The sequence below is a fragment of the Eumetopias jubatus genome, unplaced genomic scaffold (assembly GCF_037043125.1).
Source record: "Eumetopias jubatus isolate StellerSeaLion01/CBP00866 unplaced genomic scaffold, mEumJub1_p1.0 scaffold_9, whole genome shotgun sequence".
NCBI classification, from domain to species: Eukaryota; Metazoa; Chordata; class Mammalia; order Carnivora; family Otariidae; genus Eumetopias; species Eumetopias jubatus.
This window is the reverse complement of record NW_028274815.1, coordinates 49654180-49667920: the sequence shown is the minus strand read 5'-3', so window position 1 is coordinate 49667920 and position 13741 is coordinate 49654180. Positions and strand designations below refer to the sequence as shown.

The 13741-nt window shown below is 46.3% G+C and overlaps 1 protein-coding gene across 2 annotated transcripts in view; it reads left to right on the top strand.

Moving 5' to 3' along the window:
• The window catches only part of TET3 (tet methylcytosine dioxygenase 3), a 98881-nt gene that overhangs the window by 66604 nt on the left and 18536 nt on the right, over positions 1–13741 (top strand). For both annotated transcript variants that reach the window (XM_088026452.1, XM_088026453.1), the window contains 2 exons: positions 2676–2766; positions 9018–9111. In XM_088026452.1, the coding sequence (XP_087882578.1) occupies positions 2676–2766; positions 9018–9111 (185 nt within the window). The remainder of the gene's footprint in view (positions 1–2675; positions 2767–9017; positions 9112–13741) is intronic.

Sequence of the window (13741 nt, the reverse complement as noted above, 5' to 3'; positions counted from 1 at the left end):
TTTTTCTCTCAGAACTTATATAGTTTAAGTTTTTCTGTATTTAAATCTTCCAACTCTTCGGAATACATTTGGGGGTAAAGTATTAAGTATGGATCAGACTTTTCCCCCGTTGTCTCAACACCATGCACTGAAAAATTAATCTTTCCCCATTGATTTGAAATGCCATTAGGTATCTTCTTATGTGTGGATCTTATCTACCCAGGTAGACCATAAACTTTTAAAAGGCAGCAATCAGATATTATCCTATCTTGAATTCACCCCCATAAAGCTGAGCATAATGTTCTGCATAAAAGAGGTATGACAGTGTTTTTACATTTAAAGAATTGTGACATATATATATGTGTATATATATATGTATATATATATATGGGAAAGTACACAAAACATTCACATACAACTCAATGAAAATTTATAAAATGAATGCCTGGGTAACCACAACGTAGATCAAGAAATAGGCCATTTCCAGCTCTTCAGAAGTCCCCTGTGCACCCGTCGCATTCACATTCCTCTTCCATCCCCCAGAGGCAACCACTCTCTTGACTTGTGACAATGATTTTCTTGTTTTTCTTTATCATAAGATTGGACCATACAAAATCACCATTGTTTGTAGGTAAAAAGCCATCGAATGTCTGCAATTTCATATTTCAACCTAGTAATTTTTACCACCTCTGCATGTGTCTTTAAACAGTATAGTTTAGTGGAGCCTACTTTTTTTAATATTACTTAAATGTGACCTTATTGTATTTGTTTTTTGCTATGCTTCTTTCCTTTACTATGATGTTGTGTTCAGCCGTGTTGTGGAAAGTTGTCAGTTCTCGCTGCTAGATAGATCCTATCATACGACTGTGCTGCACTGTATCCATCCCACTGTTGCTGGGTTATAGGTTTCCAGTTTTGACCATTGAAAACAAGGTTACTATGAAAATCTTTGAACATGTGTTTTGATGCATGTAACAAAGATTTCTTCTAGGACAGAACTGGCAAAGTAGGGCCTGCTGCCTAGTTCTTTATTTTTTTAAAGCTTTTAATGTTGAGATGATTTTACATTTATAGAAGAGTTGCAAAATTGGAACAGAGAGTTTTGTATACCCTTTATCAAGCTGCCCCTAATGTAAACATCTTACATGCTTACGGTGCATTTAAAAAAATCAGACATTAATGTTGGTACAATACTGTGAACTGCAGACTTTGGAATTCATCAGTGTTTCCACTAATGTCCTTTTTCTGTTCTAGGACCATTGCAGGATACCACACTGCACTTAGTTGTCACATTTCTTTAGACATAAAACAAGCTCCACTACAGTATTCGTGTGAAGTTCTTTTTGTTTTCAGCCTTATATAGTAGCCAGTCAAAATTGTTTTCCAGAGCTACTATTACATACTATTACATAGTCATTTGGATCTCCTTTCTTTCCCTGAGAAAAATTCATTTAAAATTCATCCAGGTTGTGTGCATCAATAATCTGTTCCTTTTGTAAAAAAAAAAAAAATGCAGCAAACGTCCTATAACATGAAATTAACCATTGGAAAGTAAGCACTTGAGTGGTGGCATTTAGTACATTTACAGTGCACAACCACCACCTCTGTCCGGTTCCAAAACGTGCTCTTCACCCCAGAACAAAACCCCGTACTCGCTCAGCAGTTACCCAGCCTCGGGCAGCTGTCAGTCTGCGTTCTCACCATTCTGGATATTTCCCGCGAGTGGGACCGCACAGTATGCGATGGTTTGTGTCTGGTTCCTTTCACGCATCCTGGTTTTGAGGTTCATCCGCATTGTACCGCATGTCAGTACTTCCCTCCCTTTTGTTTTGTTTAAGTTGCGGTAAAATATATATAACATAACATTTGCCATTTTCACCATTTTTAAATGTACAATTTAGTGGCATTAACTACACTCACAACATCATGCAACCAATCCCCACTACCTATTTCCAAAACGTTTTCATCCCCCCATCCCCACCCTGCGGAAGGGCAGTACCCAGTAAGTCCCCTTTCTCTGCTCCTGCTAGCCCTGGTACTTTCTAGTTTAATTTTTATCTCTAGGAATTTGCCTGTTCTAGGCATCTCATCTAAATGGAATCATGTAGTGGTTGTTCTTTTGTGTCTGGCTCCTTTCACCCAGTATCATTTTTTCCAGGCTCATCCACATTGTAGCAGGTGTCAGAACCTCATTCCTTTTTAGGGTTGGGTAATAGTCCATTGTGTGGCTACCCCACATTTTGTCCATCTGTTGATGGACATTTGTGTTGTTTTCACCCTTTGGTTCTTGTGAATAATGCTGCTGTGAAATTGGCCTACAAGTATCTGCGTGAGTCGTTATTTTTTATTCTTTTGTGTATATCCCTAGGAGTAGAGTGGTTTGCCTACCCCGGTCTAGAACGCGTACAGTGGTAAACTGAATTCTAAAGTGGTTCTACTGCAATCTTGACAACACTTGATTTTACCAGATTCTTCAGTTTTTGCCAGTCTGCCCAATGTGCCATGGTGTTGCACTGTGATTTTAATTTGCATTTCCTGATTCCTGAAGGAGTTGAACACATTTTCACATGTTTATTAGCCATTTGAATTTCCTGTTTGGTAACGTGCCCATTAATGTTCCTATTGGTGGTTTGCCTTTCTAAATTGATGTTGATGAACCGATGCCTCCAAATAATGTTTACTCTGTGTTTCTGCAGAACAAATAGTGGAGAAAGATGAAGGTCCGTATTATACTCACCTGGGATCTGGCCCCACGGTAGCCTCTATCCGGGAGCTCATGGAGGAGCGGTGAGTGACGCCCAGGTGTCCAAGCAGAGGTGGGCAGTTGTTAAGAGAGCATGGCCTTGAAGCGCCTCTCATTGTCATTGCCTCGTACCGGATGATGTACAGGAAGGAGGTCATGATACCCAGACTGTGGAAGGTTGACTACGGGTTTCTCTCTCTCCATAGGTCTGCTCTCTCTGTCTTCCCCTTCCCTGCTCTTCTCTCTCTCTTGAATTATTTTTTATTGATGAAATGTGGTGAAATGACTCTATGTCCCATAGTGTTTCCCGAGGTCTGAATTTTGCTGCTGGCTTTTCTACAGTATTGTTCACTGTGTCCTTCTGCCCTCGCTATGGCCTATAAATTCGCAGCTAGAGCTAAAGACATCATGGGAATCAGACAATTTTTTTTCTTTCTTTTTTTCAAAATGACTTCATAGGTGGTATTTTGTGCCTCCGCTAGGAGGAATAGACTATGTCCTCGTTGGCCAGTGGGTGTCTGTTCAGGTTGTGTCCTGAGTCGTTCTGACGCTGTCCCAGGAGTCTTTGATAGCTTTCTCGATTCCTCGTACGGCATTATGCTCGGGGCGCGCATTCTGCATTTACCCAAGAAGTCCAGGTCCCTTCTATTGGGGGAAGAAGTATTTAGAAAAATTCTGGTACTAGTTGTGCCTGTGGCTTCTAGGCCATTTCAGTAGAAAGAGCTAAGATGTATGGGTCGGGTTTTTATTTTTGGTTATTGATTAGTGATCAAATACATCGGAGGTTACATTGACACTTAGAATTCAAACTCAAGACTACAGGGTTTTTCCTTAACGGCCCTGTTTTGTTTTTTTAAGCAGTTTGTATGGAGACTTTAAAATCTACATATGTGTCCACAGCAGATATTAAATGCCACGAGTTCCAGTGTACAGAAGGGTAAAATAGCTTGGTGATTGAGAGCATGTGGACACTGGAGCTAGACTTCAAGGTCTAATCCTGGCCCTGCCCCTCCCTGCTGAGTCCTTGTGTAAGTTGCTCTACTTCTTTGTGACTCAGTTTTCGTATCTGCAAAATGGAGATGATAGAAGTACACATATGTTGTAGGAGAGTAATGAAGAGAAGCTGAGTCGGTGTCTGGAAAGCACTTAATGCTTACAGGGAAGGACCACATCAGGGGGTCTATCTCAAACACATATGTACTGGTGGAAATTTTATAACAAGCATGAGTATTTTAATAGTAAAGGCAAAGATTATGTAGACAAATATGTTTGCCTGTACATATACATAGAGATGTGTGGAAGACCGAGTGGCTCAGAGTTCCCACAGATTTGGGAACCATATTTTGTCTGATCAGGGGAGCCAAAAGAATCCTGTCATTAATGTAGCAGGGAACGTAATTTTGAACTGAAAAACTGTAATGGCATCCCTCAATAAATAAATGCTAAGATGGATGGAGGACTGTGATCTCCTGTAATGACTCTTAATTGTCCTGTACCATCTGGAAACATTTATATTCAAAGTAGCCCATCAGAAAAGCATTTGATCAAAGACCCGATCTGCACATTTGAGCCTGATGGAAAGGGTACCTTCGAGTCCTTGAGAACGAAACGTTTAAGACAGGGTGTGTTTTTGTACATGCACTGCCCGCATGTGCCAACACACATATGCGTTGCAGCGCCAAGGTTGGGGCAGCCAGCATTTTGGCCAGTGATTTTTTTTTTTTCTTGTAGGAAATCTTGACATTATTGTTTGCAGGTTGAGGGCTGCAGGGGAGTCCAATGTGCACGTTGATCTGGGACAGTTTTTGTTTGTGTTTGTTTCTTGGTAACAATTTGACAAAATTTCTAGACAGCCCTCTAAATAACTTTTAGTTATAGAAGAGTATGTTTTGAAACAAGGATTAGGAGATAGTGATAAAGTTGAGATTTGTCCTTTTTTTTTCCCCTCATTGCTTTAAAAATAACAGCCAACTGTAGATTCTTCAGAAACTGATCCAAGGGAGGAATTCCTGTCAAGACCAGGAATACTTGTGTTTTTCCTCAGCAGCTGGTTTATTTTTATCTTAAGGACCTTGTAAATTATGTAACAGATTGCGTTTCCATCTTCGTTAGCTGCTGGTAAGCTTAGGGCCAGATTTGTGTACCCCTATTAGGAGGAATGTAATTTCTCATCTTTGGCCCATGGGAACCTCAGGTTCACTTCTGAGTCCTTTTGATATGACCCAAAGGAGTCTTCATTAGTTTCCTGGATTTCCTTCATTAGTTTCCTGGATACAATGAAATTTTCTAGGCCCATCTCTCAGAATACACACAAGACCCTACTGCTTGCATTTTACATACCAACGTTATGTCCATCTTTTCCCCCTTTACTCTGATTTCATCACCTGTTATTTTTATCTTATAGACCTCTTTTTTAAAAAGTTTTCTTGTGGAACAAGGAGAGGAATGAATGATCAGTGAACACCACCAGGCTGGGGGTCTAGTTTGTGAATGGTCCAGGCTGTCTCTTTCCCTAGACCTCTCCCCTGACCCTCTCTCTGCAGGACCACTCTACCACCAGAAGTTGGCCAAAGTCAGGAAGGGGAAGCGAACTGAAATCAAGGAGACGTTGGTGCTTTTAGCTTCTCTGGTAAAGATTTGGAAAAAGGAGGGGGAGGTCAAAAGCAAATCCTAAAATATTCTCCCAATTTATTTATGGGTTCCACATGTGGGGAACCCAGGTCCCCATTGACATAGGTAATTGTAGGCAGTTGTTCAAACTCATATCTGAGAAGGGTGTGCTGCAGAGCCCCGTGTCCTCCAACTGGAAGGGGATTCTGTGTAGTCTAGGAGTTCACTCAATGTTTATTTGAAAAACAGAGAACCAGGACTTGCTGGCAAAGCCTCTGAGTTTAGGAGAACTAGTCTCATTATTGTGTGATAAAGGTAACCCCAAAGAAGTCCCACCTTAGATCACTGGTTCTCAAACTTGAGCATGCTTCATAGTCTCCCAGAGGATGCGTGAAAGCTCAGATCCCTGGCCCCACCCCAGGGTTCCTGACCCAGCAGGTCTGGGATGGGACCCGAGAGTCTGCATTCCCTCCCGAGTTCCCAGGTGATGCTGGTCTCAGCACCACTCTTTGAGAACCACTTGCTAAGATGATCAAGTTATCCCTCAGAATAAGGTTTCAGCCTATCCCTTCAGACTTTGCTTAGGGTCTAGGAGATCATCTGTCTATGGTGATGAACATCATCTAGACGTTCTAGAGTATCATCTTAAGGATAGGCCAGCGAGTGAGACATTTAAGAAGAAAAGAGCCAAATCCAGTGTTGATTGGTTGTCTTTAAGCACAGACATAGTTCTGATTAAAAAAAAAAAAAAAAAAAAAAAGTCTAGCTGTTCAGACAGTGCTTGGCCCTTTTATTTGCTCTTGAATATTCAGTTCAGTGCAGGAAGTGTTTCTCACACGGGTGGGATGGTGGGGAAGGTACTGGTCAGAAAGCTTGCGTCAGTGTCCTCAGCTCACCCTCCTGTGGGGAACACGATATCCCGTCTGTTTCGGTGAGAGCAGCATGGACACCTCGGGCTGTTCTTCCCACAGCGACCCCAGGACACATCAAGTTACCCAGGCTTTGCACTTGGGGGTCACTTCCTGATAAATGTTTGTGAAATTGAAAGTTTTCCAGGAACTGAACAAAAGCGGCACTATCTGGTCTTTTCCTCTGGAGCCAGGCCATACCATGTCAACTCCCCAGAGTCCTGTCCCCAGACACGTTCTATAAGGGACTCACATAGCCATAGAATTTTCACGTGCTAATTCTCAGAAACCCTTTCTCTGTTTCACTCAAGATCTCCATGAGCTCAAAGAAACTGTACATCAGTATTTTAAAAAATAATTTGTTTTCTTTCCCAATTACAAAAATAGAACCTGTCTATAAAAGTCTTTCTTTAAAAAGCTAAGAATGAATAAAGCTCTCCAGCAATTATCCACAAGAAACATGCTTACCCTTCAGTTTTTTCTAAGCATTTATAGCTACACATATGTATATAAATTTTAAACCAAATGGGATTACTGTTTGCAGCTGCTTCCCCCCATCGCTTAATTTCTTCCATGTTAGTGCATATAATTATATCAAATCCTTTTTGATGGCTACATGGTTTTCCATTATATGGAAATTTATTATATTTTATTTAGCCAGTCCTATACTGGGTATTCAAGTTTTTCTAATTTTTAAGTTGATGCAACAATGACTATCTTGTTCCTAAGTCTTGGTGTATTTGTACAGTTATTTCAGAGGTGTAGAGAATCCTGGAAGCGGAGCAAGATGACATAAAGAATACAGGTCTCCCCCACTATCCAGAAGTAGAGCATCCCTTGGAAAACTTTCCTAAACCAAAAATGGCAGCAAAGTGAAGAAGCAGTTACTTTTAACTTACATGGAAAAATGTTTGGGCATTCCTGGACCCCCCAAAATAACCTCTCTTAGTCTTCTCTGATACCTTAAGACACATCTGGCTAATGGATGCACAGAATAAATCAAGACAAAGCACAGATGCTCACAGACATAGTTCAGAGCTCTGGCAACTGGGTACTGGGATGTTGAGTGGATTTCCTGGGGAAGGAGCTCAGTGGGGCCACTCTTGCCCCAGTGCTCAGGCCTCGCATTGCCTCCATGAAGGCTCATTGCGAAACAAACGCTGAACGCGATTTTCGCTTTTTGCCTTTCTTCGTAAAAGCAGAAATTCTCTTTGGATTTCTTCCAGTTACCAAAAACTAGGGGCAGATGTAGGTGTTCTGTAAGAGCAAAGTGGTATAACATGAACTTCTGAAAAGTGAGGGATACCTGTATGTGTAACTGTGTGTGCGCGTGTGTAGAGAATATGTAAACTGGAGCAGGTATAACATTGCTCTCTATTTAATAGTATATTAAAAATAATAGGCCATGGCCAACTCGGATTCATTACAGAAATACAAGGATAGTTTGATTTAGACAGTCTGTTAAAATAGCACACCGTATCAGTTGATGAAAGGGGAAAAAAAACCATTCAGGCATCTATGTCCTTTGATGCTAGAAGTGCTTTTGATAAAAGTAATAATTCTTGGTTAAAAATCCTTAGAACAGGAGACCCTTAGTTAACACCTTCTCAAAGTAAGGCAGTCTCTGTCTCTTTCCTGAAGTCAGGAAAGTTACGGCTTCACGCTTAGTAATGAAGAGTCGGCAGCATGTTAGTGGAGACAAGAAATAAGGAAAGGTGCCTGTTAGCACTTCCGGAGCCCTGGCTGGTACAGAGAGACAGGAGCCTGAAACGGGGCGTGAGCAGTGGACAGGAGGAGGTGACAACGGACCCTGCTTGCAGATGATAGGACTTCGTGCCCGAAACTAAAAAGCTATTACAAATAAGACGGTTTGGTCAGATGGCTGCTTACATTGTTGAGAATTAATATTCAGTGAGCCCATCCCTCGTGCCAAGAACTTCAAAGCACCTGAAACTGTGCACCCCCTGGGGACAATCTTTTTTGTTCTCTTTCCAAGTCTAAGAAGTGGGACCTCCATTTTACAGGTTAGGAAACGGAGGCCTAGAGAAGTTCAGTCACGTGGCTACAGTCCTGTAGGCAGAAAGTGGCCGGCCGGCACTGCAGTTGCCGTTGCCCGTGGCAGTGGAGTTGTGTGGCCTTGGGCTGGGCCGCCTGCTCCGGGGCCGTGGTTTCCTCACCTCTGGAGGAGATGGCCTCGGGATCCCTGCGTGCGTGTGCACGTGCGCAGACCGGGGCAAGCGTGTGTGCAGGATGTGCGTGCTGCCTGGGGCCGTGGCGTGGCCACAGCTGGGGCTTGGTAGGCTCCCTTCCCCCGGCCTCAGCTGTCTGTCCTCCTCATGCTCAGATGTCCGCTGGGGATTCTGGAAAGAAAACAAGGCTTTCCCCGTTTACCTTCTTCTGCCTATTGAATTTACAAATCACCAACTCTCAGAGTGACTCAACTAACAGGGCTGGGTACAAAGGCCCATGTTTAGCCACTGGCTTGAGCACCCTCCTGGAGGCTCGGAGGTAATCCTCAGGGACGTTGTGCTTGACGGCCCCCTCTGCCCTGGGCCAGAGCTGGGCCAGAGGGACCAGAGGCCCTGGGAACCCGTAAGTGGTGACTGTGTCTCCAGAGGCTCTCAGCACAGAACAAAACATTTAAACTCTTCTCCTTCTCTGTCGACCCCATGGTAACAAAACCCACGCTGAAGCACACTGAGGCTTGCCTTCTTACCATAAGCTGCTCTCCTCTGGGGCTCCACTGTGCTGATGGTGGCTTCTGTCTCCGTCTCCAGGTACGGAGAGAAGGGGAAAGCCATCCGGATCGAGAAGGTCATCTACACTGGGAAGGAGGGCAAGAGCTCGCGCGGCTGTCCCATTGCCAAGTGGGTGAGTGTCGAGCCCCTGGGGCTAGGGCTGTGCCTCGTTGCCCTCACCACAGGCGAGGCCAGGGGTGTGTAGAGCAAGCAGACACACTTCCTGTCCAGGGGAACCTTGGAGCTGGCACCTGTGCTCGATCAAGGTCATTTTCCCCCAGCCTGAGCTATCTGTCCTCGTTTTGTTTAAATGCCGGCCCCTGGAATCCTGGGCTGGCCTCAGAAATGCTCTAGTCCATATGCTTAGTTCATACTCTCCCCGTGGTTCAGAGACGTGGTTGAGGGAAGGCACAGAGATGTCCTCTCGCTCAAGTCTGGGCCCCACTGTGGACCATTTAACTCCTCTGCCCCTGCACGTGCTACTGGCATTTCCATCTCCTGTCCAGAAGAACTAGGCCTCCAGGCAGGGTCGGAGACAGTCATGCATCTGCGTGACTTCTGAGCCGCTGTTGCCTGTGAGGCAGCCAGAGTGTCTCAGCAGGGGGAACGGCAGTGACAGAGACCCCCACTCCCCCCTCCAACACACACACACACACAGTTTTCTGACCTTGCCTTTCTAGTCCTCCAGGAGATCTTTAGCATCACTGCAGAATCCGTTCTCGAGAGCAGCCACGGGGTCATCAGGTAGCTGTGAGCTCGGCACCGTGCAAGGTGCCCCTTAAAATTTTGAAGAGGGGTAGTGCTGAGTTGTGTGGTGTTCTTTTCTAGCCATCTCCCTTAGTGCAGTGGACTTCTCTGGTTTGCCTAGACAGCCACCAAATACCCTATCTGTTTTGGTGGTAGAGGTCATCTACAGAGTTCTACCTCCCTGGAAGTTGGTGAAGGGACAGGTGTCCCCTTTCCCTGCCCCCTCCCCCGCCACGGAGAGGCGACCCATAAATGCAAAGAAGGGCAGATTGTTCTTGGTGGCAGCATGGCTACGGGCAAGTGGCAGCATCTAGCTGCCTGTGGTGGAGGATGCTTCCCGTGGTTCTCCCTGCCCACTGGCCCCTCTGGTCTTATGTCTAGAGCCTGGGGTTTCCTTCCCAACCAAGTTCATGTCTTTGTTTACCGCCAGAACCCCTAACGAGTACGTTCATCTACAAGTAGTATGCCTGACAAATTCGGGACGTGACTGGCCAGGATCTTGGGGACAGAGTTGAGGCTCACCATGGGTACCTAGTAAATGCGTGTTGAGGGAAGGATCTAAGAAAGCAGTGGGATGACCCAGGGAGCCTACTGGTAACTGTCAGTGTTAAGGTGGCCTGTACAGGGTATGGAAGTCACCAAGCGTGGGAGTTAAGGGAGTGACCCAGGTCTCATTCCTAAGGCTCAGTATAAATGGAGACACGCCAGAAGCAAACACCACGGACAGCAAAAGTGGGCTTTCGGTTGAACCATGACCCACGGAGATGCTGCTTGGGCCAGCCTGTACCGATGACCGGGGGCAGAAGGCAGGTATTCAAAGGCCCATTGAGGGCACGGTGGAACAGACCTCGTGGGGAAACTCAGGGCTCAAAACTAAGTACCAAGAGTGGGAGCTGCAGGAAGACAGGTTTGGGCTTCTGTTGGGTACAGTGACCAGGGAGTTCCTGCACAGAATCTGAGTGGGCGGTCTGTGGTTCTGTGGTGGCTTATGAGCCATTGGTGTTGCCATGCTTAGTGTTGGGTGTCCTCCTGCCCTTCTGTGGGCCTTTCACATTTGCATTTTGTGCGTTCAGTCCTGCTGGCTTCCTTCATAGCACGGGTAGGGAGCGGTCCACTTTAGTTGGTTTTCTAATGGTTTTTTTGAGTGTAGCCATAGGCCCGTGGGGGTGTGGCCACAGAGAGCTGTCTGCTTGTGCTTGTCGCGTTTATGTGTTTGCCACTCGGGAAACCGGAAGGATGTGGCCTCGATGTCCACTTGGACTGGTAAAGTGCGTGCTCTGAACACATCACACGTGGGCGCCATGAGCCAGTGGCCTGCCCTGCGCACTGAGCAGACATTGACAGTGGTGCCTCAGAAACTCCGGTGACAGGACTGCTGTCGTGTGTGTGTGTGTGTGTGTTTAAGAGTTTTATTTATTTATTTGTCAGAGAAAGAGAGAGAGTGCACGCACACACATGCAGGGGGAGCGGCAGGCAGAGGGAGAAGCAGACTCTCCACAGAGCAGGGAGCCCAATGTGGGGCTTGATCCCAGGACCCCGGGCCATGACCTGAGCCGAAGGCAGACTGAGCCACCAGGTGCCCCTAGGGACTGCTATCTTACCAGTACCTGGGCCATGCACAGCTGCTCACGGTATGGTCGGCTCAGTCTGCGGAGGCCGGGCAGTCAGGCAGCGAGTCCTCTCACGGCATGACTTAGTGACGTGGTCATAGGTTACTTTTCCCAAAAAAAATATAAAAAAAAATAAAAAAATAAGGATGTAACCGATGCTTCCCTGGGTTGGCTCAAAGTAGGAACTCGTGGACCAGAGGTGTGTTTTGTTTAGTAGGCAGGGTGCCCCTTAAAATTTTGAAGGAAATTCCGACATCTGCTGCAACATGGATGAACCTCGAGGCTGTTACACTAAGTGAACTAAGCCAGTCCCAAAAGGACAAGTCCCACGTGATTCCACGTGTATGAGGTTCTGCGCATAGTCACAGTCCTCAGAGTGTCAGCGAGTAGAGTGGTTGTTACCACGGGCCAGGGCAGGAGAGAGGGGAGAGAGTGTTACATGGGTACAGAGCTTCTGTTTGAGATGAGAGGACGTCGTGGAGGCAGACGGACTTCTGGTGGCAGCTGCGTACTTAGCCACTGAACTTTACACGGAACGACGGCCACCGAGGTCAATTTTATGTCCTGTATGTTTTACCATGTTTTAAAACATTGAATTAGATGCTCACCTCTTTAAAGGGAGAGATTGCATGTAAAGTCTGGATCTCTGTTTTCTTGTTAAAATTGGGAGAAGTGGTTGTACAAGGCTGAAATTCTCCCCAGGCAGTGGCTGATGGAGAGAAGGCCTGGCTTATTTCTTTTGAAGGGGCAAGTGTGTTTTTCACGTGGCCGTGGTCCACACTGCTCCCCAGCTGTCCGGCGGGCCCACTCTCCGTATTTATCCTGCCTGGGTGGCTGCCTCCTTGGACGTCTCCCTGCACTGACATACTCAGGACCGAGTGTGTCTGCAGCCCAGGCATCTCCTGACCCCCAGACCCAGGCTACTGGGGTCTACGAGAACTGGCCACTCTCAGCCCCGGCACATTCCCAGTGAACTCGCCACGAAACAACCCACAACCTACCCACTCTCCCCTGCCACAAAAGTGGAAATCCATTTAAGACTTTCTCCTCTTCCTCAGCCCCTAGAGTCAGATGGTCCCAAAGCCACCTTTCTCCTCAGTGTGTCTGAATGCATTCCTTTTCCTGTGTCATTCCCCACTGCCCTAGTTCAGCACTTTATCCACTTTTGCTTGTGTCATGTTTGTTAGTGGTCTTCTTGTCACTCTCCCCTGCCCCCAACCACCTGCTCCCCTTCTAGAGCAGGAAGCTACTTAGGAAAGCCCCCTGTGTAGACTCCTTTGTGGAACCCCCACCTTGAGTCCTCGTCACTCAGAGCCCTTCCCAGTCTGCCCTCCTCCTTGCCTCTTCATAGGCCCTCATCAGCTCCCAGAATTCGTTGGGGCTCTTAGGGGAGGTCAGCCACCTCGTCCCCCAGCTCCCAGGCCCTTAGCCGTGCCATATCCTTGTGGGAGCCAGGTCAGAGTTCTGGGAGTGAGTGAGAGTGGGGTGGGGGGAGAGCCTGGCGGAGGAGCCGTGCAGCACGGAGCCCCAGGCCCTTGCTTTTTGTGTTCTTTAAGAGCTTTATTGAGATAACAATTCACATACCATACAATTCATGCATTCAAAGTACACAGCTCACTGGTTTGGGGTATGCTACTAATTTTTAAAAATTGTGTTGAATTATACATAACCTAAAATTGGCCATTTTAACCATTTTTAAGTGCACAGTGGTATCTACATTCACATTCTTATGCAGCCATCATACTAAACAAAACACATCTCTGCAAATACACTCGCAGCAAGACGCCGCGCAAGTTCCGCCTTGCAGGGGACAATCCCAAGGAGGTGAGCAGAGCTCCACAGAGCAGTGGGGCCCTCCCGCCCGTCCCCTTCCACCTAATGCCTTTCATAGTCCGGCGGGGAGGGTGGATTAGCACGCGTGAGACTCAGATGTGCGGGAAGTGCAACTTGCTTTATTTTTTTTTCTTAACTGACCTTATCTTGCTGTGAAGTAAGGTGGGTGGGGTGGGGTGTGGGGTGTGGCGTGGAGGGGTGGGGAGTGAAAACTTAATGACAGGTACCTCAGACTCTTCCAGCTTTAAAACAGTCGCTTTATGGTAAATGTTCAAATTCCTCCTCAGAATGTGACCTCCTTATGCAGCCATCAGCACACTCTATATTTTCAAAACTTTTAGAACCCAGAAACTCTGTACCCTGTTCTCTGCCCCCCAAGCCCCTGACAGCCACCCTCCCACCTGCTGTCTCTGTGAATCTGACTGTTCCAGGCACTCTTTGTAAGCGGGATCTTATACGGTATCTGTTCTTTAGTGTCTGGCTTATTTCACTTAACATGATGTTCTCCGGGTTCATCCACGTTGCCGCATGTGTCCGATGTTCCTTCCTTTTTAAGGTTGACGACTGCTCCGT